At 43.1% G+C, this 26,930-nt stretch overlaps 3 protein-coding genes across 4 annotated transcripts in view; all 3 read right to left on the bottom strand.

Annotated features, from left to right (window-relative positions):
- Nucleotides 1–2,737: 2,737 nt before the first annotated feature.
- LOC139549054 (14-3-3 protein epsilon-like) lies at nt 2,738–8,556 on the bottom strand. Of its 2 annotated transcripts, none has more exons than XM_071359145.1 (6): nt 8,236–8,556; nt 6,702–6,901; nt 6,341–6,447; nt 5,793–5,999; nt 5,522–5,658; nt 2,738–3,755 (listed from the first exon to the last, which is right to left on the bottom strand). In XM_071359145.1, the coding sequence occupies exons 1-6, from the start codon at nt 8,297–8,299 to the stop codon at nt 3,703–3,705; spliced, it is 768 nt and encodes a 255-aa protein (XP_071215246.1). In that variant the 5' UTR covers nt 8,300–8,556; the 3' UTR covers nt 2,738–3,702. The 2 variants fall into 2 exon arrangements, with proteins under 2 accessions (XP_071215246.1, XP_071215245.1); XM_071359144.1 differs by having other exon boundaries at nt 2,738–3,758.
- Nucleotides 8,557–13,561: 5,005 nt separating this feature from the next.
- LOC139549055 (adapter molecule crk-like) lies at nt 13,562–17,329 on the bottom strand. Its single transcript, XM_071359146.1, has 3 exons — nt 16,749–17,329; nt 15,820–16,382; nt 13,562–14,216 (listed from the first exon to the last, which is right to left on the bottom strand). The coding sequence occupies exons 1-3, from the start codon at nt 16,966–16,968 to the stop codon at nt 14,079–14,081; spliced, it is 921 nt and encodes a 306-aa protein (XP_071215247.1). The 5' UTR covers nt 16,969–17,329; the 3' UTR covers nt 13,562–14,078.
- Nucleotides 17,330–23,734: 6,405 nt separating this feature from the next.
- Nucleotides 23,735–26,930, bottom strand: part of LOC139549056 (leucine-rich repeat-containing protein 75A-like) — a 29,481-nt gene continuing 26,285 nt past the window's right edge. Inside the window, exon 4 of the mRNA XM_071359147.1 lies at nt 23,735–25,841. Within this exon, the coding sequence (XP_071215248.1) occupies nt 25,007–25,841 (835 nt within the window). The 3' untranslated portion in view covers nt 23,735–25,006. The remainder of the gene's footprint in view (nt 25,842–26,930) is intronic.

Raw genomic sequence — 26,930 nt, forward strand, 5'->3', positions numbered from 1 at the left:
AAACCTCTACAGGAGAGTCTTTGAGAAGTTTGATACGGACAGGGATGGACTGCTTTCTCTCGAGGTAAATCCAAATCAAATGGCATCGTGTAACGTGGCTCCCCCCACCACAGTGGATGGTCTGAGAGGAACCCTCACCAGCAGGCACCGACCCAGCAGAAACAATTGTTAGACTGACTCGTTTAAGGATGAAATGTGAGAATCTAAATCCATTTCAAGTGTATAATCCTGTTACAAAAGAGTTGTGGACAAATCTATATCGAATCACAATTTACAGACCACGTACAATGGGCTGTGTCTCTTTGTACTGCAGGAAATGGAACGTGGCATATGTGACCTGCACATGGCAGATGTCACCTCTGGGCAGCTCCAGCGGCTGTTGGTATTGATTGAAAGCAGATGCAAAATCACACTTTGACTGTGTGTCATTCTGCCCTGTCTGAAAGATAATTTCACTCTGCGTTAGTTTAAGTCAGTTTTGTGTGTGACACATGATAACCAACTGCCAAATTACAAAATAAATACACCGGGTGCATTCATGAATGACATGAACTTGTTCACTTTCACATAAAAGAAACAATCAAGAAAAGACCAGCAAATATAAATACTTACATTCTTAGAAGTTATCACTATTAACAGATTTAAATCAACACTTGAATTATCAACATGGGAAATACTGGAAATAATTTTGTTAGGAAAGACGACATGGAGGAATATTGTGAAATGGACCGTTTAGAAGAGGCAGACATTTCACCTCCAACGACTAGACTGTTGTTAATGATTTCAAGACTTAGATGTGTTCAAACAAACCTAGACCAGCACCTCAAAGGGATGTACTAGGCCAAGCAATCTCACGTACCAGACTTGATAGGGCTTTCTTTATAGACACTGTGGCTGTTGAGACTAGGGCCCCTGTAACCTAGTTAGGGTCTTATACCTGTCACGGTGACAATTCATATAAGTGTTTGTAGGCTTATTTGTCCCCTTTCATTTTAATAAACGTGTCAAAGCCAACATTCTTGTAATGTGAGCCTACATACAGTGCGTTCGGAAAGTATTCAGACCCCTTGACTTTCCACATTTTGTTACTCTACAGCCTTATTCTAAAATGGATTAAATTGTTTTTTCCCCTTCTAATCAATCTACACACAATACCCCATAATGACAAAGCAAAAACAAGTTTAGAAATTATTCACATTTATTAAAAATACAGAACTGAAATATCACATTTACTTAAGTATTCAGACCCTTTACTCAGTACTTTGTTGAAGCACCTTTGGCAGAGACTACAGCCTCGCGTCTTCTTGGGTATGACGTTACAAGCTTGGCACACCTGTATTTGGGGAGTTTCTCCCATTCTTCACTGTAGATCCTCTCAAGCTCTGTCAGGTTGGATGGGGTGTGTCCCTGCACAGTTATCTCTCCAGAGATGTTAGATCGGATTCAAGTCCGGGCTCTGGCTGGGCCACTCAAGGACATTCAGAGACTTGTCCTGAAGCCACTTCTGTGTTGTCTTGGCTGTGTGCTTAGGGTTGTTGTCCTGTTGGAAGGTGAACCTTCGCCCCAGTCAGAGGTCCTGAGCAGGTTTTCATCAAGGATCTGTCTGCACTTTGCTCCGTTCATCTTTCCCTCGATCCTGACTAGTCTCCCTGTTGCTGAAAAACTTCCCCACAGCATGATGCTGCTACCACCATGCTTCAACGTAGGGATGGTGTAAGGTTTCCTCCAGACATGATGCTTGGCATTCATCAATGTAACTGTGTTATTTGTCACACTGCTTTGCTTTATCTTGGCCAGGTCGCAGTTGTAAATGAGAGCTTGTTCTCAACTGGCCTACCTGGTTAAATAAAGGTGAAATAATAAAAATGTAATTTAAAAAAATTCAGGCAAAGGGTTCAATCTTGGTTTCGTCAGATCAAAGAATCTTGTTCTCATGGTCTGAGTCTAGGTGCCTTCCGTCTGGCCACTCTACCATAAAGGCCTCGACACAATCCTGTCTCGGAGCTCTACAGACAATTCCTTTGACCTCACGGCTTGGTTTTTACTCTGACATGCACTGTCAACTGTGGGAACTTATATAGACAGGTGTGTGCCTTTCCAAATCATGTCCAATCAACTGAATTTACAACAGGTGTAAATAAGGTATTTCTGGTCTTTTCTTTTATACATTTGCAAAAATTTCTTGAAACCTGTTTTCTCTTTGTCATTATGGGGTATTGTGTGTAGATTGATGAGGGAAAAAATTGTATTTAATCAATTTCAGAATAAGGCTGTACCGTAAAATGTGGAAAAAGTCAAGGGGTCTGAATACTTTCCAAATGCACTGTATTTCCCTGCCATACATGCTTAACTTTTTTAACACTGTTTATGTATATGACAACTGCTAGCAAATCAATGCAATCCATCATTACAAATGTTTTAACTTGACATCTTCAAAAGAAAGCTCTGATTAGAGATTTGGTGTAGGGGGCCAACCAACCATGAGCCCTGTGGTGGTTAGTAGCCTAGGGATGCATCTCCAACCTTCCACCAGTGCTTCTCAAATGACCGGGACTTAACATGGCCCACTGAAAATAAATGGGCATACATCCAACAGGCAAGCTTCCATTTTGTGAGTCATTTCTAACTACGTTTAAAAACACCCAATACCATGGCTTTACTCAGTTGCTTTATGAAAAGTCAAATCAACACGCATGAATTCATCGTCTGATGCAATCAACACCAATAGACATTTCGGTATGTTTAATTTAGATTGTTTAATGTTAATTCCATGCTGTGTTTCAGTAAGAACAATACAGATGCTCTGTGGCTCCAGTCAGATATCCAGTAGTACAAATTAGCTTTAAGTTACACATAATGCAGCAAAAAGAAAAGGAAAACATTGAGCTATATAAAAGGAGGGGAAAGAGGCAGAAAAATAACGATTCATTTACTCATGCAGGCTTGAAATCATCTCTTCAGAACCCTGTCATCTTGGAACAGAAGCCAATCGAGAACTGTGTTAACGCGACAACGCTCCCTTGGATTTTTACAGCTACCAGCCACCATCTGAAATCAGCAAGTATTCGCAATACAGTATTTTAGCACAACGTACAATCCAAAACATTACAACAGAATCACTATGGTGTAAAAGCTAAGCATTTTGCTCCACGTGGATATCAAGAATTTTGCCACCTTCCTCTGATCAACTAAGTTAACGAAAGAGGACTTTGTTTAGACTTGCCCTTAAAAAGGTTTAATGATTTGCATCTCTTTCACTAACACAGAAATATTATAGCTACCACAACTAATAGACATATCAGTAATAAAAGTAAATTTCTGTAATTACATTAAGAAAAAAAAATCTCAAAATACATCCAGCAACTGATAAAATATTGAGGAAAGAGTATAAACAAAACAAAATTAAAACAATACAATAATGAAAACAAAGAGTATTTTTCAGAACCGCGTGTACCAAGAAAAATAAAATAATCCAGGGACTCTTTGCCTTTCCAAAATTGTATTTATTGTCTCAATTAAGTGGTATTTATATTTGAATTGAATTAAAGGGAGAGAAAACAAAAAAACAAATATTAACAATGACTGATCATCTCTAAGACCATGGGGCCAGAGAGCTGCTGAGAGCCGCGGTCACTTGGGCGTGGTGGCTACAGTTTCTTTGTTGGGGGGGTGGGTGGGGGGTCTCAAGTTGGCTGTAATGTCTCACTGGGGCTCATCCTCCACATCTTGCAGCGCCTCTTTGTTCTGTTCTTCACCTGCTTGAAAACAAGAGAAACGGACAGTGAGGGCTGGGCTTTCAGGCTATGTACACCAGAGACAACCCTCAGCCTAGGTGATCAGACTCAGTGCCCAAACATATTGAGATGCTGTGGAAGTACTGCATTACTCCTGTGCCAGTTTTAACCTACAGTCTCCAAAGTTACAGGTGAACAGGCCGAAGTGAGCCCAGCACTGGTTTCATTCAGTGTGTCACAAACATCTTAGCACATGCAGTGAAACGTCAACCACCATCTACAACCTTGTAGGCCATATCAAAATAACTACTGTAGCGCTTCAATCAAATTAAAATGACATCTCTTTTAGTAATTAAAAACCCTTCAAATGAAACGTCCTATTATAGGCCCCACTTGACGACAACCTGACAGATGACTTCCGTTTACAATTGAGAAGCGTTTGATTTGTCAATTTCCCCATAGCCTACTCGTCCCATGATTTATAAGCCATCTAGCTAACACAGTGACATCCAATCTTTAAATCCCTCGACAGATCTGCCCAAGACTCACCTGCACCCCACTATTCTATTCCAACACAAGCCACTATATTGTACTGGCATTCCGTCTCTAGTGAGACAGCTGTCTAGTTGTGTCATGCTACAGGACGCCAGGCAGACAGAATGACAGAGCAGAGCGATTATGGGACTGGATGTAGATGCATGTCACCCAGTCAAAGACAGACAGGATATCCCACACAGCCTCAACAATTGGTGCCATGCTGTTAGTCCTCCAGTCTCCACAATACGCGGCTCTTACAATAGCTACGGAGATCAAGCACTGTACGTCAACAGATCAGGCGACTACAGAGCGTCAGAATCCACGCACAAACCCATTTTCTAACTTGGTGAGACACCTCGCAGCCCCACAGAGAAAGATAGTTACCGTGTACCTACAGAGCTGTCCTTTACCTGACCTAAAATGGCTCCAGCTGAAAGACGATACTCGCTCACCAGTATCAAAAACCCCAATAATCTGTCAGCTGTCCAAGACACGTGGAAATCATAACATGAAAAAGACAGTCGCTTCAGGTTACCTTCAAACTAAATGCATTACTGATACACCGGCGCCAAAATAAAATAAATCACGACGTAGAAAGACGTATTCATAAGACACAGTGTGTGAACATACAACTTTCCCGACGACACAAACCAAATGGGTGAGTGGCATTGCAGTGAGTTAATAGTGAAGGGGGACAGAACAAACGATTCAAACTAGGGCAGGGCAGAAAACACTTACAACGTACAGATTAAGGGAAATGAACAGCTGTTTTTGCTCCTTTAGGAGTCTACACAGATGGAACGAGAGAGGAGAGAGGAGTTGGACGTTAAGATGAAGGTTAAAGAAGCTACAGCGCTAGAGGGCAGAGGGGGCACTAAGCAATGCAGAAGGAACTGAAAGGTTGAAAGGCACAAGGTTGGGTTAGAGACGGATGGAGAAGGGAGACGTTAAGAGTTTGTGTAATGATCCACGTCAGCAGCTCTGAAAAGAGCTGAATTACCAACAGCACACACCTATAGGAAACACAGCGCTACTCTTTTCTGGAAGGATAGCATCCGTTCACAAACATCGTTATGGGCATACTAAAAAACAAAATAGCAGAGGCAAACTGCTGTAATATTGTAAGTATACCTCAGACTGGAAGGAATGAAGCATGTCCACTCAAACAGCAATTTCTCCATTAATAACATTACCAACTTCCTCCATGCGTTGGAAAAACCCCAGGTGGGTGAGCTCTCACTCACGCTTACCATCTCCCTGCATGTCTGAAGTCCATAGTGTCAGGTTGTCGCGTAACAACTGCATGATTAGTGTGGAGTCCTTGTAGCTCTCTTCGCTCAGCGTGTCCAGCTCTGCGATGGCGTCATCGAACGCAGCCTTCGCCAACCTGCAGTACAAACACCGGTCTTATGTCGCACTCGTATCAGGGGAATAAGTCACCGTATTGACTCGTTTGAGCACACATGATCAACAGCCAAATTAGAGCTCTAAATTAGAAGGAGAGCCGTGCGAGGTACTTGCCTGCAGGCGCGGTCGGGTGAATTGAGGATTTCATAGTAAAATACAGAGAAGTTAAGAGCGAGGCCTAGGCGAATGGGGTGTGTAGGTGGCAGTTCGATCATGGCGATGTCGCTAGCAGCTTTGTAGGCGACCAAACTGTTCTCCGCAGCCTCCTTCCGGTCGTTCCCGGTGGCAAACTCAGCGAGATACCTGTGGTAATCGCCTTTCCTGAGGGAAGAGCAAGACGGAGAAGAATCAGTGGGCCATCATGGTGTAAAATATACAAAGGCTCCGTGAAAACATGGGTCCATGTGAAAAACAACTATGTTCCCAACTCAGGGCCGTGACCAAGACAACCTAAAACATCTAGGGGATAGGTCCGTTTCAATGATCAACAAATGGAGGATAAATGTCAGAAAAGCAGGAAGAACCACAATCACTGTTCTATGCTTTATTCTAGAGCCATTAAAGTTGTGGAATACTGTTTTAATCCGGTTGTTAAAAAAACAGCAATAACCATCTATCAAGCATCTATTGCCAAACAACACATCGACAACAGAAGCTCGTACATTTTGTAGTAGAAGACCTTGGACTCTCCCGTGTTAGCAGCTGGAATAAGGTGCTTGTCCAATACATCAAGAATGTCATTACAGATAGACTTCAGCTCGTTCTCAACCTGCAGGAGAAAAAAAAAATCTCAATGAATGACCAGCCACTGGCACAATGTTAGGCACAACAAGCAACAATACAAATGGTATCATTCAGGTGAATTAGCCTAAATTATTTTATAATGTTCAACATTTTCTCTAGTGGAAACGCCACCATATTGCTTTAAGAGGGCTGCAGCTCAAATGCCTCTCTCATCATGTCAGATCTCTCTCGCACTACACTAATGCACTCAGAATGACTCATCCTTCTGGGCTTACTCACCGTTTGCCTGTATTCCCGGATCATTTTCAATTTGTCTTCTCCGCCCTTGTTTTCTTCCCTTTGTTCAATACTGCTGATTATCCTCCATGATGCTCTCCTCGCCCCAATAACATTTTTGTAGGCCACCGATAGTAGGTTTCGCTCCTCGACTGTTAGTTCCACATCCAACCCGGCCACTCTCTTCATGGACTCCACCATTTCTGTGGGGAGCAGAGAGGAAGTCATAAGTGCTTCTACACCTGCATTGCTTGCTGTTTGGGGTTTTAGGCTGGGTTTCTGTACAGCACTTCGAGATATTAGCTGATGTACGAAGGGCTATATAAAATAAACTTGATTTGATAAGTAATTGGTGCTGAAAGATCAGATCCAAAATAAAACTAGGGGACAACGTTTGATGACTTCACATTACATATCTTTCTTCCCCTTTTCTTATGTACAGATTAGAATTTCTCTATTCACAAAGTGTCTCAGAGTAGGTGTGCTAATCAATTTAGCATAATCGACCATAATGAATATGATTTTAAGGACAGGTGAGACCTGATCCTAGCTCGGCATGCCTACTCTGATGTGCTTTATGAATACAGGTTCTTGATAACACAATCTTGGAAGGTAGTATCTGCTGCAAACTGTAGGCTTACATTTTGCAAGAACATACACCCAGTGACAAGGTACATAATCATACGTTTAAGAAACCGGTAGTTACATCAATGTCAAGAATGAGAGCGACATGTCTGAAGAATCGCGTTTGATTTGGGGGTGAAATAAAGCTGGTTTTATTTCGGGGTAAATCAAAGTTGCATGTGACCAGGGTTCCATAATCTGACAGACATGATCATGCCCTGTAATCACACAACTAAAAACAGCTTCATGCCAATTGACAGGCATGTTCTCTCACTGACTAACTTAACTACGTCAAAATTGCTTATCATTGGGGGTAGGTTTTATTTAAGGTCAGTCTTCGATACGTCACACCCAGATAGCAGGCTATGGCTAACGTTGGACCACGAGAATGTTAGTAAACGTGGGTATTTAGCTGGCCAACATATTTACATAGTTATCTAATGTTAGATTATAGCTAGTAATGTAGCATAAACTTAAATTGGCTGACATTGTTTGGGAAAAGTAATCCCCACATAGGTACTGTAGTACATCTAACGTTAGTTTGGTAACGCGTTAGTTAGCTACCACCCCCACTTGCTTACTAGCTACCTAGCTCTCGCACCATCAATAATCCGCCATTTTGTATTCTCTTTAAATTATCCATATCTTTGAACAAATCTGGACAGTTAAGTAGCTATCGTATTGGCTAATTGATGCTAGTTACACGGCTACCTAGTTAAGCCAATGCGTTAGCTCAGGCTAACTAGCTAGCTAACGTTAGCGCACTGACATCACCATCCTCGCCCCTGCAAGAGGGAGGAGGGTGAGTGAGTGCAAGTGTTAGCTATGTTGGAAGCTACTAACGTTAGCTAGCTGGGGGAAAAAACAGCGGCGAACATGTCCCTCCATCGAATAATACAATTGTATCTCTTACCGTCATATCTTTCCGCCTGCTCGGCGAGTTTTGCCTGATATACTAAATCCTCCCGATCGCCCATTTTGTTGCGAGTGGCGAAGTTTAGTTAAACTGACAAATTGGTAAAAATGCTCGACAGTAGCTGCTAGTAGGTCAATCTGTCGGCGGGTCCTGGGAAATCAACGGATAGATCAGTGGCGTTTCCACCCCACCGGTTGTACTGGAGTAAAAAAAAAATGGCGAAAATCTCAATCCGGGAACCTATCACCCCCCACTGAGGATCACCCCTTCCTCATAAACCCCCCTCCCATTCTTGCACGGCATGGCAACCAGTGACTCGGGATTCCAAACATTTACACCCACAGTATTATTATCATGGTGAGCATTATCACACACAAAAAATGTAAGCTTGATAAGGCTTTCTCAATCTTCTTATCAAGGACATCTGTAAAATGGTATGGAATCAGCTTGATTCTTTTTTCAGTGGTATTGTTAACAAACACGCCCCCATAAAGAAAATGAGAATTAAAAACCGGTTCAGCCCCTTGATCTTACAAGAGTCCCTCCACCTTAAGAATTGCATTTGGTGAAAGGCTCCGCACACGCATACTCAAGCAGACTGGCTATCGTTCAGGCAAATGAGAAATAAGTGCACTCGGGCTATCCGGAAGGCCAAAGTTAGTTACTTTAAGGAGCAGTTCTCTCTCTGTGGGTCTAACCCCAAGAAGTTCTGGAAAACAGTTAAAGACCTGGAGAATAAACTCTCCTCCTCACAGCTGCCCATGTCCCTTAATGTTGATGATGTGGTTGTTACTGACAAGAAGCATATGGCTGATCTCTTTAATCACCACTTCATTAAGTCAGGATTCCTATTTGACTCTGCCTCTTTGCCCGTCCAACATTTCCTCATCTTCCACCCCTTCTAATGTGACTATCCCCGATGCTTCTCCCTCTTTTCCCCCTGCCCCGCTACACAGTTTCTCCCTGCAGGCAGTCACTGAGTCCGAGGCGCTAAAGGAGCTCCTTAAACTTGACCCCCAAAAAACATCTGGGTCAAATGGTTTAGACCCTTGCTTCTTTAAGGTTGCTGCCCCTATCATTGCCAAGCCTATCTCCAACCTTTTTAACCTGTCTCTCCTTTCTGGGGAGGTTTCCATTGCTTAGAAGGCATGTCAATAATCAACTGACTGGCTTTCTTGATGTCTATAGTATACTCTCGGGTATGCAATCTGGTTTCTGCTCAGGTTATGTATGCGTCACTGCAATCTTAAAGTTCCTCAATGATGTCACCATTGCCCTGGATTCTAAGCAATATTGTGCTGCTATTTTTATTGACTTGGCCAAAGCTTTTGATACGGTAGACCATTCCATTCTTGTGGGCCAGCTAAGTAGTATTGGTGTCTCTGAGGGGTCTTTGGCCTGGTTTGCTAACTACCTCTCTTAAAGAGTGCAGTGTATCAAGTCAGAAAATCTGCTGCCTCAGCCACTGCCTGTCACCAAGGGAGTACCCCTAGGCTCAATCCTAGGGCCCCAAGCTCTTCTCAATTTACATAAACATAGCTCAGGCAGCAAGAGCTCACTCATCCATTTATATGCAGATGATAGTCTTATACTCAGCTGACCCCTCCCTGGATTTTGAGTTAAATGCTCTACAACAAAGCTTTCTTAGTGTCCAACAAGCTTTCTCTACCCTTAACCTTGTTCTGAACACCTCCAAAACAAAGATCATGTGGTTTGGTAAGAAGAATGCCCCTCTTTACTACCTCTGAGGGTTTAGAGCTTGAGGTAGTCACCTCATACAAGTAATTGGGAGTATGGCTAGAAGGTGCACTGTCCTTCTCTCAGCACATATCAAAGCTGCAGGCTAAGGTTAAATCTAGACTTGGTTTAATTGTAATCGCTCCTCTTTCACCCCAGCTGCCAAACTAACCCTGATTCAGATGACCATCCGACCCATGCTAGATTACAGAATCATAATTTATAGATCGTCAGGTAAAGGTGCTCTCGAGCGGCTAGATGTTCTTTACCATTCAGCCATCAGATTTGCCACCAACGCTCCTTATAGGACACATCACTGCACTCTATACTCCGCTGTAAACTGGTCTCTTTATTCCCGTTGCAAGACCCACTGGTTGATGCTTATTTATAAAACCCTCTTAGGCCTCACTACCCCCTATCTGAGATATCTACTGCAGCCCTCATCCTCCATATACAACACCTGTTCTGCTGTTAAAGGTCCCCAAAGTACACACATCCCTGGGTCGCTCCTTTTTCAGTTCGCTGCAGCTAGCGACTGGAATGAGCTGCAACAAACACTCAAACTGGACAGTTTCTCAATCTCTTCAGACAATCATGGACACTCTTACTGACAGTTGTGGCTGCTTTGTGTGATGTATTGTAGTCTCTACCTTCTTGACCTTTGTGCTGTTGATTGTGCCCAATAATGTTTGTACCATGCTTTGTGCTGCTACCATGTTGTTATGTTGCTACCATGCTTTGTCGTCATGTGTTGCTGCCTTGCTATGTTGTCGTCTTAGGTCTCTCTTTATGTAGTGTTTGTTGACTCGTTGTGATGTGTGTTTTGTCCTATATTTCTTAATCCCAGGCCCCCGTCCCCACAGGAGGCCTTTTGGTAGGCCGTCATTGTAAATAAGATTTTATTCTTAACTGACTTGCCTAGTTAAATAAAAGGTCAAATAAAAAAATCAATAAAACACGTGAAACAGGCTGGCTGTGACATCTTTAACAAGTCTGGGACCAAGTTTTAGTAGAAAGGCCTGTAATAATAATCAGCTGTCTGGATATTTAAATACAAATAAACACACCAGTAGGGCAACTGGCTTTTTGTAAGTCTGTTGTTATGCATGACAAGTGAGCCAAATGATGAAAAAAGGCAGTGCAGTTTGATCTCATCAATTTATGACAATCAACAAGATTGCTAGGGTACATTATTTTCATTTGCCAATCCTTTGACTTTATTTACTATGTATATCTTAACACATTACATGCTACAGAAAATAAAAAGGTAATTTCAATTGTCTTAAAAGAATATATAGTGTTATAATACAATGGCACATTTTGATATCACAATTTCCATTCGCGGTTGCCAACCAAGCCCCATTATGAAAGGTAATGACTTACACAGGGTTACAAAAATACAATACTTAAAAATATTTATAGGCATTAAAATAAGAGCAGATTACATAAGCAACAGGCATGCACTGAGAAAATGAATGGAAAAAGCAGACATGATTTAACAAATGTTAATACTGGAGTAGCTGATTACAAAAGGAACTAACTGTAATCACTTACATTACCAGCAAAAATATTGTAACCATCTTACAAATAGTCTTAAAAATTCAGAAAGGATGTATGCAACAAACAAAAAAATATATTATGACACCTTTCTGTTTTCTCAATGACATTCAATTCCGCATTGAAAAAAGGGGCAAGTTTAAGGTTGTTCCACCTGAGCGAGTCTGACCACAAGTCAGAGACCACTATGACGACACACCAAATGCATTTGATGGTTCCTTTTTATCTGCTTCTAATGCTTATAAATGGGAAAGTACTCCAAAAGTAACTGAAAGTAATCAGATCATGTTACTGAGTTTAAGTCATCCAAAAGATATTACTGACTACAATTTGACAGGTAACTAGCAACTAACTGATTACATCTAGAAAGTAACCTACCCAACCCTGCCCATAAACATAGATTGTTGCATAAATTGGCAAAACAAGTTTGTCAGGTGGCCCAAAAGCTACAATTACACAGAGAAATGGTACAGTTTTGTGGGCAATGGGAAAACCCCTTTTGTTTGCGGACAATCCAATCGTTAAAAGGTTATATATTTTATTCATCTGGACTTTGCAGCATCAACTACCCAGAACCTACATCTAAGGCCAGCACCCAGTGTATTTTTGACAAGGTACTACATCATTGGAGTTTAACTCGTATTACCATAATCATTTCTGTACACTTCACACCCTGATAATGCGTTTAGATTTTTCACAGCTGCTTTTTTGGGGGATAAATTACCTTCATTATATATTTTTAAAAGCCACAGACAATGAACACAGCAGAAATTACATATTGGCACAATAAAAGGCAAGAAAAGGGAGGGGTCAGAACTGATAAGTAATTGTAATTTTTGGTTTTTGCTTGAAGTGCATTCTGAAAAAACAAAAACACATTTCACCTATAGCAACCTCAACACAGACTACTGTATTGATCAACATGGGCTAAGGCTCAAAGAGGCAGCCTAGCACTTAGGTTCTCCCAGAACTTCTCTGCCTAATGCTGTTGCAGTGCACCCTAGTGGCCAGTTCTACAGAGGACAAGGTCATCAATTTCTCAATTCACCTCCGCCTAAATCTGTGGGAAAGCACTCTAGGAAGTGAAGTTATCCAAGTGAATTTCAGGGGCACATTAATTGGGGTGCAAAGTGTAAGAACGGTCAGATACAGGTTTAATTCATAGTGGAACAGAGATACTCATCTGCTGTTCACAGTAAACTACTTACATCTGTAACATTTGTGATGCTGTGCCAGGGTGCAAACGTTGTCCTATTTCTACATAATAGGGATGGAAAGATTGTCATGTGTCAACAGGTGGACTTAACTGTGATCTCTTATCAACAGAGAACAACACTCAAAAGTTGACAATCTTAGCAATAGTATGGTGGTTTGTGGATACATGCAAATTAAACATGTTTTTTTTGCTCGCTCTATTACACTAATGAATACGGACAGACATCAATTCTCAAAATATAGTGGATGACTGGAATCTAGAACTGAAAAGTGAGAACAGTCAGTGTCAATGCCTTGACCCCGTAACCAATGTGTTCAAGAGAACAAGTAGATACTACCGTAATCAGTTTTGAATCTTGCAAAGAGAAAGCCAACTCATACTAATATTGACCTTAAAACAACATTTTCATACGAGTTAACAGTCTATCTTTGGCTATGGTATTATACGGTATGGCAGAACATTTACGCGACCCTGGCTGATCATACACAAAAAGGCATCTCCACTGTTAAGAACAAGGTGAAAAGTTAAGTGTAAAAAATATAAAATATGATGTTTCAGTGATTTGGAGTAGGAGTGGAGCAGACAAAGACTTCTTAAAAACAACACAGACAAGCAATGCAGGACAGACAAGCAAATAAGACAGAGATTTAGCGCCTGACAATACCATAAGCAGACAACATAGCCGACACATTTAATGAGATCTCCGCAATAGTGGTGGACTGGCAATGTTACTTCTCAGAAAAACAACACAGAAAAATTAAAAACACGATTTTAGCATGTGACGGTCATCAACAATTTCATAATGATATGTTCTTTTTTTTTCTTACAAAAGACTACTAGTTACTTGGTCGTGGACTTGTAGCGAGGATGATAGTTTTGGGTACAATGTAGTGTTATCCTAACGGCTCTCCTTGACAGTCAGAGAAAGTGTTTCTCCGTGGGTCTCTGTATGTACGTTTCCAGTCCAAGAGAGCATTTCTACCTTGCTTTCCCTCTCCCTGAATAGCTGTCCACACACTCCCCCTCTTCCTCTTGGTAACACACAGTCACTGTCCTCGTCCCCATCAGACAAGGCCTGAGTCTTTCTTTAGAAGGGGTATGTGTGTGGGTGTTTTGATAGAGCTGGCCATGGTGCGGAAGTGGTATAAATACTGGTGTTGTGAGTGAAGATGACACAGCATAATGATTATCTAACGGGACCAACTGAGGAAGAGGTCATGAGGAGGCTGCTGATTGGCACAGGGGCGATGGTGGCAGGAGAGGGAGTGAGTGTGTCTATTTAATGGCAGGGTAAGGGATGGGAGGAGCCCAAGGAGCCCAGTGTCCACTCTCAGCTCACCTCGTCCTCGGGGTTATTATGGTCCAGCAGCTTAACGTGGGTGAAGGGGAAGTGGCCGCGCTTGCCCTTGCACTCGCCCTCCCACTGGCCGTTCACGTTGATCTTTGTCACCTTCACCATGTCGCCCACCTGTTGGAGGAGAAGGACTCGTCAAACAGACAGACCTAGGTCATGTTCATTACGGCACGCAACGAGAAAACACTTCCAAACGATTTTCAAAGGAACACAAAAATGTTCCTTTCTTACTGGACAAGTCCAGGGAGACGCTCGCCGTTTCAGTCCGCTTGGTGCCCAACGAACACGGTGTTCACCCTGTACTGACCTTGTTGCAGTAGTTGCAGCAAGATAGCCACTTGTGAAACTTTGTGTCTTTGTATCGTAGCGGTTCATTTGGCCTCGCAAACACAAATCACAATGCAACTAAACACAAACCAGTACTGCAGAGGTCCATTTGCTGGTTCACCCTGTCGGCCTCTTCATTACAGGTGGACCATTCTTCTAAAGAGAGTGAAGTACTCTCATCGACTAAGATGTGACCAGAAAGTGTGTGCAGGGGGCTAATCATTAAACCTATATACCTCCTGAGTCATACCACTGGCAAACACCTTCATGGAAGGTAAATATCCTGTTGGTGATTATCAGAGCGCAGTGCTGGCTGACTCTTGGGTGAATAGAAAATCTAAACTCTCTGGGACCCAAAAGTATATTAAAGTTTGGCAAAAAGTCTTTGACATGACTTTTTGTCCTTGTAAGCATGTAGCCGCACACTTTGGTATTTCAAAAGACAGAGGCAAAACAGACTACTTCCACCCGGTAGTCGATTCCGTCAAGACAGAAAGTGAACATCATGTGTCTGTTTCACTGTTCTTTCTTCCCTCTCTCCAAGCAGGTAAAAAAGAGGAGAGAGGGGAGCAGCTGAGACTGCTGGCTTGTCGCCCAGAGGCCGGTCTGGCTCAGAGTAATGTCATTAGAGAAATTAAAGGAAATGTTCCTCTACACAAAGTATTTCCTTCCCACAACGAACTCCGCTTTGGAAGCCCTCTTTCCCCTTCCGGACAGTTAGTTAAGACAGTCAGGCAGGGAGCCTCTGGCAGCATTCTCTAATGAACTTCAGAGCAGTTCGCTATCGATTTCACTGACTGACCACCACCCTCCATAGACTGGTTCGTATTCATTAGGGCACACCCGTAGCAAAACGTTTTACAATGGAAAAAGAAAACAAGCATTGCTTATTGGACAAGATCAGGGAAGTCCCTCCCGGTTTTAGTCCGTTTTCTTCTGTTTGGTGACTAATGGACATGAACCAGACTACCTTGTTTTAACAAGCCTAGTGGCTGGGACACTGAGGGGCATGCAACTGGTTAAGAAGCTGAGGAGGAAGTCACAGACAACGAGTCACAGAGGCCGCATACCAACGCCTTCATTCCTTCCAGCAGTGAGCGGAAATGGAAGACATAACTTGGAATGACCCACTGGGAGGGAACCTAGGGACTTCTGTAGATTATGACTTCACAGAAGGCATAATAAAAAGGTAATTTGATTCCCTGGCCTCAATCTTGACATAATGCCAAAGGAAATCTATGTTTTACAAGACCAATAATAATTAGCCTCATTGCACTGAAGGCTGTGGACAAAGGAAAATCCATGACAAAATGAGGAGGATCAAAGAATCTGACAGAGGGATGATGAAAAAAGGGAAAGACGAGACAAGAGAACACAGCTAGGGAGTTACCTCTAAGGCAAGGGCGGTCTTGTCGTAGGCATTGGGCACCCTCTTCTGGATGGCCCTGGCAAAGACGGGTCCGTTCTGCAGGTTGGGCAGAGGTGTGGGCTGGGCATACTGGCTCGGGTCTAGCAGAGGAGGGCCCTGAACACTGGAGCCATCTACCGAACCCACCCCACCGGGACCCCCTGCTCCAGGGCCCCCCGAGGTGGGAGAGGCCGGTCGGTACTTCTCCACGTAGGGCACAGGTATCATCCCGGCACGCCCCTCTAAATTCTGGGCATTCCACCACTGCTCCTCAGGCTTCTCCAGAACCCGCAGGATGTCGCCCTTTTTGAAAGGAAGGTCCTCATCGTCGTTGCCTGGGAAATCAAAGACGGCACGGACAAACTCGTCTTCCAGCCGCTGCGGCGGGCCTCCAGCACCTGCGCTGACCAAGAAAGAGTGTTTGGCCTTGTTGATGGGCTCTATGAGAGTGGTGGTGTCCAGGTAGTGGATCTTGTAGAACTCTAGCAGGGAATGGAGGGCATCAAACTCCTGGTCCCCTATGCGGAACTGTGGAGGCGTTAGGCCTGGGAAAGGAGGGTGGGGAAAGAGGGATGAGTAGAAAAGAAGGAAAGAACAGAAACCATTTCACTGGCCAAAGGTATTAGGCCTTATTCATTGGCATGTGAATTACCACATTTATGGCCCATAAAAGGCAGTCGACTAGATATTTGACGTCTGGTTAATCCAAACGTCACTGTTTGGTTGATTCACGTGTAGTAAGTTAATCTAAAGTTATGTTCCAAATAAAGCAAAATCAACGTGTCTTGCTGGATTCATCTTTTATCATTGGGTTGCATGCGTTATTGTACATCCGGTGGCAATGAAGTCCTACAAGGACGGATACCCTGGGGGCTTCTTTATTCTGCAGCCCCAAAACATGTCTCTCTTACCTGCGCCAGACTGCCGGTTGTTGCTGATGCTGTTGATTATGTAATGCGAGACTTTGGAATTCTCTGAAACGGACAGGACGTAGTCGCCTGGACTTGTAATTGAGTCTCTCACCAAAAACACTCCGTGTCTCTGTCCTTGTAAAAGTGAAACTGCCTCCTGTCTACTTAATCTTCCCCAGTACCAACTTGCACGGTCCTCTGCGTCAAAATTTCCGGCCATGACTCCCACTCCAAAGCCGAGGCTTCACGGGCCTTCCCTTTGCCTCCCCTTATCCACAAACAGCATTCAACTCATACAAAAACTTTAGCGCGGAGAACACGTTTGGAAAATAGGCGACATTCGCAACTTGCTTATTCCCATCAATTTAAAATCCACAAGCCGGTCCTCGTACAAAACGTGTCTGATCGCCTGATTAAAATTATATGTCGATTATAACTTACCCAACCCAGTTGTAAAACAATACAATTTTGAATAAAACCTTGTAACTTGCCACAAGTAACTTCAAAAAATGAAATGGCGGATCCGGGGAAACAAAACTGACCCCATCAGCCGGATATGACGTCTATATAAATTACGTAGCAAGGTGTCAGATGAGGGTGTCCATGTTGATAAGGTCAAACATTACTTTATTTTTGATAGGATATGAGATAATAATAAGAACAGTATACATTGTATTAATTAATCCAACCCATGGATTATCTAACTTGTGGTCTATTTGATGGCCCATAAATCCAAAATATGATGTGCTTTAGGCCTGAAGGCCACTGATTTGGGCAATTATGCCCGACTACATTTATTTATACAGGTTAGTCAATTAAGAACAAATTCTTATTTACAATGACGAACTGTCAGGGTGCGGGCGCAGCACATATAACACACAAGTAGGTAAAACAATATCATACAAACAGTCAAAATACACATAATGCACAGTCAGTAAAACAGTCAGTAAAACATTCAGCAATAGGCAGCATTTAAGAGGCAGGGGGGAAACACATGCAGTTATCAGTTAAAGCTGCAATATGTAACTTTTTGGGCGACCAAACCAAATTCACATAGAAATACGAGTTATAGATCTGGCAATCGAGTTGAAAGCAAGTCTAAGAAGCAGTAGATATGTTCTATGTGGCTATTTCTATGCTTCATGTTCTGAGGTTTCATTTTTGCATCTTTTACTTTTGGTTTTGTACACCAGCTTTAAACAGCTGAAAATACAATATTTTTGGTTATAGAATAGACATTTTGTCACATTAACCAAAATTTGACAAACTATTAGAATTTTAGCAACCAGGAAAAGGCAGAGCGATTTCTGCATAGTGCACCTTTAAAATCTCTGACAGTTTTTTTTTTAAAGTACCAATGAACACAAAAGAGCTTAGTTTCAGTGTTTTTTGAAGGATGGTCCAGTCTCTAGCTGCAGAGAATTGAAAATCAGTTTCACCAAAGATATGAGGGACTTGAGGATTGCCAGGTTTATATAATTGCTGGATCTCAGGTTGCTGTTGGTGGTGGGGAGTCTTAGTTGTGAGCTGATATAAAGGGGGGTCTTGCCGAGGGGGGATTTGTATATGAATGTGAGGCAGTGGGTTTGACATCGTACATGTAGGGATGGCCAGTCAATGGATTAATATGTCACAGTGATGGGTTTTGTTAAAACGGCAGAGATGATCATGCAACAGGTACTACAACCAGAATGAGGTTCTGTGGTGCCAGTCCGACCAGCTCCGCGACGCCAGCCGTCAGAAGATGTTTGAGACTCTACGCCCTTCCACATCAGCTTCTCCATCAGCCCCGATCTCAGATCTCACCCTTGCTGTGGAGTCCCTCAGGAGATGCTACAGCTTTCTCCAGAGCCAGAGGAGATACCAGAGCTCACTCTGGGGCAGCACCCCTCACCCCACTGTGCTCCAGCCATTCAGATCCAGCCTGCTCAGTCCATGGTACTCAAGTTAGTAGTGGGGCCTACCACACCAGCACCTGCCATGGAGCCACAGCTCGCCACTCCCACCGCTGTGCTTCAACCAGCTCCTGTGTCTTAAGGAATTTTCTAATCTGACTTCTCTATGTGGCCGTCTATGGAAATGGTCTTTCTGGGCCGGGCGTCAGGTTAACTGTAATACCGAAGCAAGTCTGTAGGAGAAGTCGAAACTGTGCTTCTAGACCGGAACTCTGGCCCCTTGGTCTCAATTGACTTTATTTCACTTGAAAGGGAGCTGAAATGCAGCAGTCATGGTAAAGAAACGAGAGTTGTCATGGGGGGAGGTTTAATGTGGGTGTCTCTTGTGTGCGTTCGCACGTGGCAAGCAGTCAATGGTTTGTACATTCACTCTCCCAAAACAGTACACAGTTACATCACCCTTCTAGATAACTTGAAATAGTCTAACCAGGTCTTGTGTCCTGAAGTCGCCTAGCCAACTTCTTTCGCCAATTAGATTCAACCAGCTGGTGTGCAACCATGGTAAGGTTGGTTTGACATTGGATAGCTTATCTCTGGGGCTAATTAGGCAACGTCGATATATTACAAAGTGTAAACGGGACAATATTTTCAAGTTGCCCATCTTTAAGTTGTCTCATTAAATGCATTCAATATTTGTTTATGAATTTATACAATTTATAGTAGGTTTGAGGTTTTTAAGTCATTGAAATTTGGAGGTATTGGCATTTTAAAATAATTTACTGATAATCCCTAATTTGCCCAATTGGGATGTTATAAAATGTCAAACCAAGTTGACCATGTGCATTACGATTTGGTCGCATGTAGAGGTATAATAAATGATACTAGAATACATGTTTCTGACTCATATCGATGCCACACAGGACATTTTCAAAACAAGGTGCTGCTTTCCAGAGGCAGTCGCTCTTTGTTTTCACCTTTATGATGTTTCCAAAAGTGACCACCAGATGTCAGTCTAATACCAGAGACCCAAAAGAGTGCCAAAAAATGTGTTTTCAATATCATTTTCTGGGCATTATTCCAACGGTATCATTAGAAAATCAATACTAGATCCGGTGTAGTTCAGTTGGAGCAATAGCTCCCTAGGAAGTGGCACTCACAAATGTCCCTTGAAGTACCTACTTTAAGTAAAAAAATCCTTTCCAACCACCTTTTCTTCCTCACTCAAAAAGATTTTAAGAAGGCATTTGGGGTTTTCCTGAAAATATGTCTTAGGTATCTGGGGTTTTCCTGAATTTGCATATCTGGACTGATGCGATGGAAACTAGCTACATTTATTGTGGCCACCTAGTGTGAGACGACCCAGATTGCCTCCCAAAACCCTGACGCTGGAGCACTGTGTTACATCCTCTGGACTCTGGATGGATAGTGCAGAGAATCACAGAACAACTGGTCTGCTAGGGGGTCAGCAGAGCAGCACCCACGCCCCATATGTGTCCACCTCCAACTCTGTTACCAACTAAATGCGTCTAAGCCTTTGTTTGCTCGTTGTCTGTGTTAGTGGGAGAGACAGACTGCTCTAGTTATTGATCCAAGAAATAGCACTAAAACTCCATATATGGGAAAAATGCGAAGTTATTCTGGAAAAAGTGATTTGGGAGGAAATTTGAAGCTGAAGTCCAAGGCAACATTCCAAAATATTTTCAGGCAGAGAATTAGGAATTATTTACTGCAGCTCACTGCTCAGGCATTTTACTCATAATCTGTTACACTATAATGAGACCAAGAAGAGGGGGAAGACTAAGAAAACATGCAGAAAAAGAAGAAACAGATATGTTTTCCAGAATACAGTATTTATTCTTTTTATTTCATAGCATTGGCAAGACAGCAAGTCACTTGGTTTTCATTTCATGGAAATACACAGAAGTTTCCTTTCCAATTCATCACCTAAACTGAGAGAGCAAGGAACAACGAGAGCGCGCGAGAGAGAGAGAGACAGAGATTGAGAGATAGAGAGAGAGCAAAGAACTCAAAGTTGCATACAGACATGCTTTTAGAATCGTATAACCCTTTTCCCTTTCAGAGAGAGAGAGAGAATCCTTGAAATGTTGATGATCCTTATGAATCCATGATACACTCAATATCATAATAGCGAAATTCAAGTACACACAAGTCTAGAGATTCCAGTACACACCTTTGGTTTATTTGTATTTAACTGTTTAGTTTGCTCCATTAACTTGATTTAATATTCCACTAATAATCATCCACTGGTTTTGGAGGGGAAATTGCAGTCCTGTGGGCACTGGACAGTGAGGAGAGAGTTGCCAGAGATTCCCATCAAACAAGTATACACTACCGGTCAAAAGTTTTAGAACGCCTACTCATTCAAGGGTTTTCACTATTTTCTACATTGTAGAATAATAGTGAAGACATCACAACTATGAAATAACACATATGGAATCATGTAGTAACCAAAAAAGTGTTAAACAAATCCAAATGTATATTATATTTGAGATTCTTCAAATAGCCACTCTTTGCCTTGATGACAGCTTTGCACACTCTTGGCATTCTCTCAACCAGCTTCATGAGGTAGTCACCTGGAATGCATTTCAATTGTGGAAATTTCTTTCCTTCTTATTGCATTTGAGCCTATCAGTTGTGATGTGACACGGTAGGGGTGGTATACAGAAGATATACTTTTTGGTAATTGACCAATTCCATATTATGGCAAGAACAGCTCAAATAAGCAAAGAGAAACTACAGTCCATCATTACTTTAAGACATGAAAGTCAGTCAATACGGAAAATGTCAAGACATGTGGAGGTTTCTTCAAGTGCAGTCGCAACGCAAAAACCATCAAGCGCTATGATGAAACTAGCTCTCATGAGGACCGCCACAGGAATGGAAGACGCAAAATCAAATCAAATTTGATTGGTCACATACACATGGTTAGCAGATGTTAATGTGAGTGTAGCGAAATGCTTGTGCTTCTAGTCGACAGTGCAGTAATATCTAACAAGTAATCGAACACATTCACGACTACCTTATTTATACACACAAATGTAAAGGGATGAATAGAATATGTACGTATACATATATGGATGAGCGATGGCCGTGCGGCATAGGCAAGATACAGTAGATGGTATAGAATAAAGTATATACATATGAGATGAGTAATGTAGGGTATGTAGACATTATTAAAGTGCCGTTATTTAAAGTGACTAGTGATACCTTTATACCTATATTAAAGGGGCCAGAGATTTGAGTCTGTATGTTGGCAGCAGCCTCTCTGTTAGGGATGGCTGTTTAACAGTCTGATGGCCTTGAGATAGAAGCTGTTTTTCAGTCTCTCGGCCCCAGCTTTGATGTACCTGTACTGACCTCGCCTTCTGGATGATAGTGGGGTTAACAGGCAGTGGCTCGGGTGGTTGTTGTCCTTGATGATCTTTTTGGCCTTCCTGTGACATTGGGTGCTGTAGGTGTTCTGGAGGGCAGGTAGTTTGCCCCAGAGTGACCTCTGCTGCAGAGGATAAGTTAATTAGAGTTACCAGCCTCAGAAATTGCAGCCCAAATAAATGCTTCACAGAGTTCAAGTAACATACACATCTCAACATCAACTGTTCAAAGGGGGCTGTGTGAATCAGGCCTTCATGGTCAAAAGGCTGCAAAGAAACCACTACTAAAGGACACCAATAATAAGAAGAGACTTGCTTGGGCCAAGAAACATGAGCAATGGACATTAGACTGGTGGAAATTTGTCCTTTAGTCTGGAGTCCAAATTGGAGATTTTTGGTTCCAACCGCCGTGTCTTTGTGAGACACGGTGTGGGTGAATGGATGATCTCAGCATGTGTATTTCCCACCGTAAAGCATGGAGGAGGAGGTGTGATGGTTCTTTGCTGTTGACACTGTCTGTGATTTATTTAGAACTCAAGGCACACTTTACCACCCTGGCTACCACAGCATTTTCCACCGATACGCCATCCCATCTGCTTTGGGCTTAGTGGGACTATCATTTGTTTTTCAACAGGACAATAACCAACAGACCTCCAGGCTGTGTAATGGCTATTTTATCAAGAAGTATAGTGATGGAGTGCTGCATCAGATGACCTGGCCTCCACAATCACCCGACTTCAACCAAATTGAGATGGTTTGGGATGAGTCGGACCGCAGAGTGAAGGAAACGCAGCCAAGAAGTGCTCAGCATTTTTGCGGGAACTCCTTCAAGACTGTTGGAAAAGCATTTCAAGTGAACCTGGTTGAGAATGCCAAGAGTGTGCAAATATGTCATCATGGCAAAGGGTGGCTATTTGAAGAATCTCAAATATAAAATATATTTGGATTTGTTTAACACTTTTTTGGTTACTACATGATTCCATGTGTGTTATTTCATAGTTGTAGTGATGCCTTCACTATTATTCTACAATGTAGAAAATAGTATTTTTTTTAAATAAAAATTGAATGAGTAGGTGTTCTAAAACTTTTGACCGGTAGTATACAAAGAAACTGCATTATCACATCTCAGTATGACAGATAATATGGACTGAGTTCCAGAGAAACGTCTTCCAATTCTTATCACTGTTAGCAGTGTCTCTGGTGACTGTTACACGCTGTCTGGGGACCTAAGGAAGCAGTTGAGTCTATCCTCCCAAAACCAGCCATCGAGACACAAGAGACTGCGCCCAGACAGACAAAGCACTCGCACAGAGAAATTCATCAGAGACACAGTGGAACACAGACAGTGAACTCGTCCATGACATCTCCTATAGACCCACATACACACAACATTGTGTTCAACTGGACTCTCCCTGAAATAAGAAAGACTTGAATGAATAAGACATGTCTCAGATAGGAGTAGGCCTGAGAACAGAATACACACTCTTCTCATTTACAGTATAGTAACCACATTATCAGCACAAATGTCTATCTGTTTGGGGGATGATAATAGTTTTGAGGAATTACACTTCTGAGAACTGACATTGAATATCTGGACCCAATTGCATTCACCTCGGCTGACACATAACCCCATGTCACTGCCCTTAAAAGGCATAAGGTACCTCATATACACAATTAACAAAGAAGATGAAGCGCATAATCCTAATTCTTAAAGCGTTTTTTATTAGACCGTTGTTACAAATGGGAAAACATACGCTGTGCGAGAGCTACATAGTTACTGAGAATGAGGGAATGTTCTATAGCCGTAGCCTAGAGACAGTCCATGTTAGATGGCATTGTTGTAACCACACAACAAAATCCTATTAAACGTGTTGATACAAAAGTTATAAGTGATACGTGCACTCTACATGACTGGCAGGGATAAAGGGAACAAGTGAGGCTACTAAAGATGGGTTGTTATAGCTCCTGTCGCCGTAGCGCCTGTCGCCGTTGCGCCTGTCACCGTAGCTCCTGTCACCGTAGCTCCTAAGCCCTTTTCCTTAGCCTAAACAGTGCTTTTCGTCACAGTAACAGACTCCTCCCTCACATGCTTTACAATCATGAGCCTTATAGTCAACATCTTTTAACCCGCCTTACAACCAATCTTTTTTTTGGTTTCCATCAATTCTTTCCGCCAATAGCACTTGTTTCTCTCACTGCACTCAGATCACATCGGAAATCGACACACTGGAGCACGCATATGCATAAAAAAATACTGGGTAGGTAGGATTGGTGAAGAGAGCGCTGGTCAGAGAGATAGAGACACAGACGTACTGTAGTATCAGAGAGAAAGATGCAAGCTTTTTCACAGACCAAAGCTGTCTGGGATTACCGCTCTTCTTCTGTCTTTCTACCTGTCTGTTTGTCTGTCCATCCGTCAGCCATCTGTCTGTCTCTCTCTCTCTGACATACAGTCTCTCCACCAACAGGGGAACAAGTGGCTGGCACATAGGCATTCATCCAACTATAGGACAGGATGAGCAGGGAGTAAAACCTGAATGAAACATCTCATACGTGCCAGATATGACATACCCATTATTAGAAAATGTTTATTTGTTTTCTACATTTGATATATAATATATCTATTACTCTTTACTACAGAGGATTATAATCCTAATTCATAATGAAACAACAATAACAGTTATCACAAACGTCCTCTTTCAACCTGGATTGTCATCTCCTTAAACTGTGCATCCATGGACGAACAGTCCACCCAGATCAGTTGGTTATTCCGGAACTATTCCAGTCGGTTGAGATGACAGAGCCCCTCCCCCAGATGTCCAACCCAGGAAACAATTTCCGGTTACCTATGCATTCCAAGAACGTTACCTAACGTTATACGAACGTTCACTGCTTGCTGGTACTGCTCTCTTCTCATTCTAGACAAAACGTGGGAGGGTAAGTTCCAAGCAGAGTGGACCGGGGTTCTTGCTCAGGTCAGGTGGTCTAAGTGATCAGTCCCCTCCTCTCCTTCTTCCTCCTTCATCAGTTCAACCACTCCAGAAGAATGCTGCGATTGGCTGGAGCACGACAAGTGGGAGGACTGACTCTGTGTGTCTTCCTCCTCTAGCTCCACCCTCTCCACCATCTTCCTAATTCCCTGTCCCCGTGTCTCCTCCCTCCTCTGCTCCTCCATTGTCCACATGCTGTCCTCGATCTCGTTCTCCTTCCCCTGCACCTCCAGGTCAAAGTCCAACAACTCTTCCATCATCTCCTCAATCTCCGTCTCTCCGTCCATCTCCACCTCCGACCTCAGCTCATCCATGCTCTCTGTCCTGTTGATGTCATCCCTGTCATCCCTGTCATCGTCATCATCCCCCACCCTCCCCTCAGGCTCGCTGGCCTGGCTCTCACCAAACTCCAGGATGGTGGGCAGGTTGCCCTGCTTGGGGCAGCGCTTCCTCAGACTCACCAGGAAGGGCTGGGGCAGGGAGAAGATGTCCACGTTGTTGCCCAGGTCGATCCACGTGACACTGGGGAAGCTGGCCGGGTCCTTCAGGCTGTCCGTCAGCTCCTTGAGGACAGCACGGGTCAGTCGGTTGCCGTTGAGGGCCAGGGTCTCCAGGCGGGGCAGGGCGGCCAGCGTGGGCAGGAGGAGGAGGAAGGCGTCGTCGGTGAGCTCGGTGAAGCCCAGCTCCAGGCTGCAGATGATGGGCGCGTGGCGCTGCAGGTAGGCACACAGGCGCTCCATGTCACGCACCGTCAGGGGGATGCCCGAAAGGTCCAGCGCCCCGTTAGGGGGAGGGGTCGACAGCATCACCTTGAGACTGGAAGGCAAAGGGTGGGGGGGAGAAGTAATCAGTTACATGTCACGATGCGTGTTGACCAAACTGTAGGTAAATCTATTTAATATCTCCAATGCAAAATGTGTATGCAAATTGTAATTTTCCCAAGCACAAAACATGGTAAAGGTTAATTTATCATACAGTCAATAAAACTATCGGGGTGAGCTATCTCTGAGAGCACCATCCCCCTGACAGGAAGGATATTACATTACTAGACCGTTAGAAGAGCCTGTGATGAGACAAGGACAGCAGGAGCATGGAGCCCCAGGCGTAGCGACAGGTAGGTAGATCAATTACATTACTATCTGTAATGCGGTTGTTTTTACCATTTGCTGACACTTCATGTGCTGAGGGGCAGAGATGTGAGAAATGGGTTCACCCGCTTACATGGAAAGGTTTGCAGAGAGATAGAGGAGGAGAGATGAGGAGAGAGAGAGAGAGAGATGTTTAAGTTTCTGCATAATTAGTAGTCTGCCAGTCCGTGTTGCGTTTCAGTTTGCAAATCTGTCCATATGATCCAAACAAATGCGATGAGAGTGAACTGTGGGAGATTTTCTGCCGACCTCACCGAAACAAAGAAGTGGCTCTCTGTGGCACAGCTAGAGTGTTCACGCGTTTTGGCATAAGCTTGTGTCTTAATACTGTGGTTGACACCCAGGTGTGGAGTGTCTTTCAATTTGGTCACTATGAGTCATAATAACATAATGATTCCAGCGATGTGAGTTTGGATGAGGAGATGATACAGAGGGGTCTTTTTGACACCAGTCAACAAGCAGTAGACAATGCAGTGGCCTTGTGGTTAGAGTATTTGCCCAGAGATTGGAAGTTTGGGAGTTCAATGCCAAGTCATACCAAAGACTGTAAAAATGGAACCTGATAGGTCTCTGCTTGGCACTCAGCATTAGGGAAATAGATTGTGGGTAATGCCCTGCGATAGACTAGTTCGCTGCCCAGGGGGGTGTACTTGTACATCAAGCCACCTCATGCTTTAGAACCAGAGATAGGCTGCCACTCCAGCTTGCACAAGCCAAGGCTACTTATTTTACAACAAGAAGTAAAACACTGATTGGC

The sequence above is a fragment of the Salvelinus alpinus genome, chromosome 22 (genome assembly GCF_045679555.1).
Source record: "Salvelinus alpinus chromosome 22, SLU_Salpinus.1, whole genome shotgun sequence".
Classification (NCBI taxonomy): domain Eukaryota; kingdom Metazoa; phylum Chordata; class Actinopteri; order Salmoniformes; family Salmonidae; genus Salvelinus; species Salvelinus alpinus.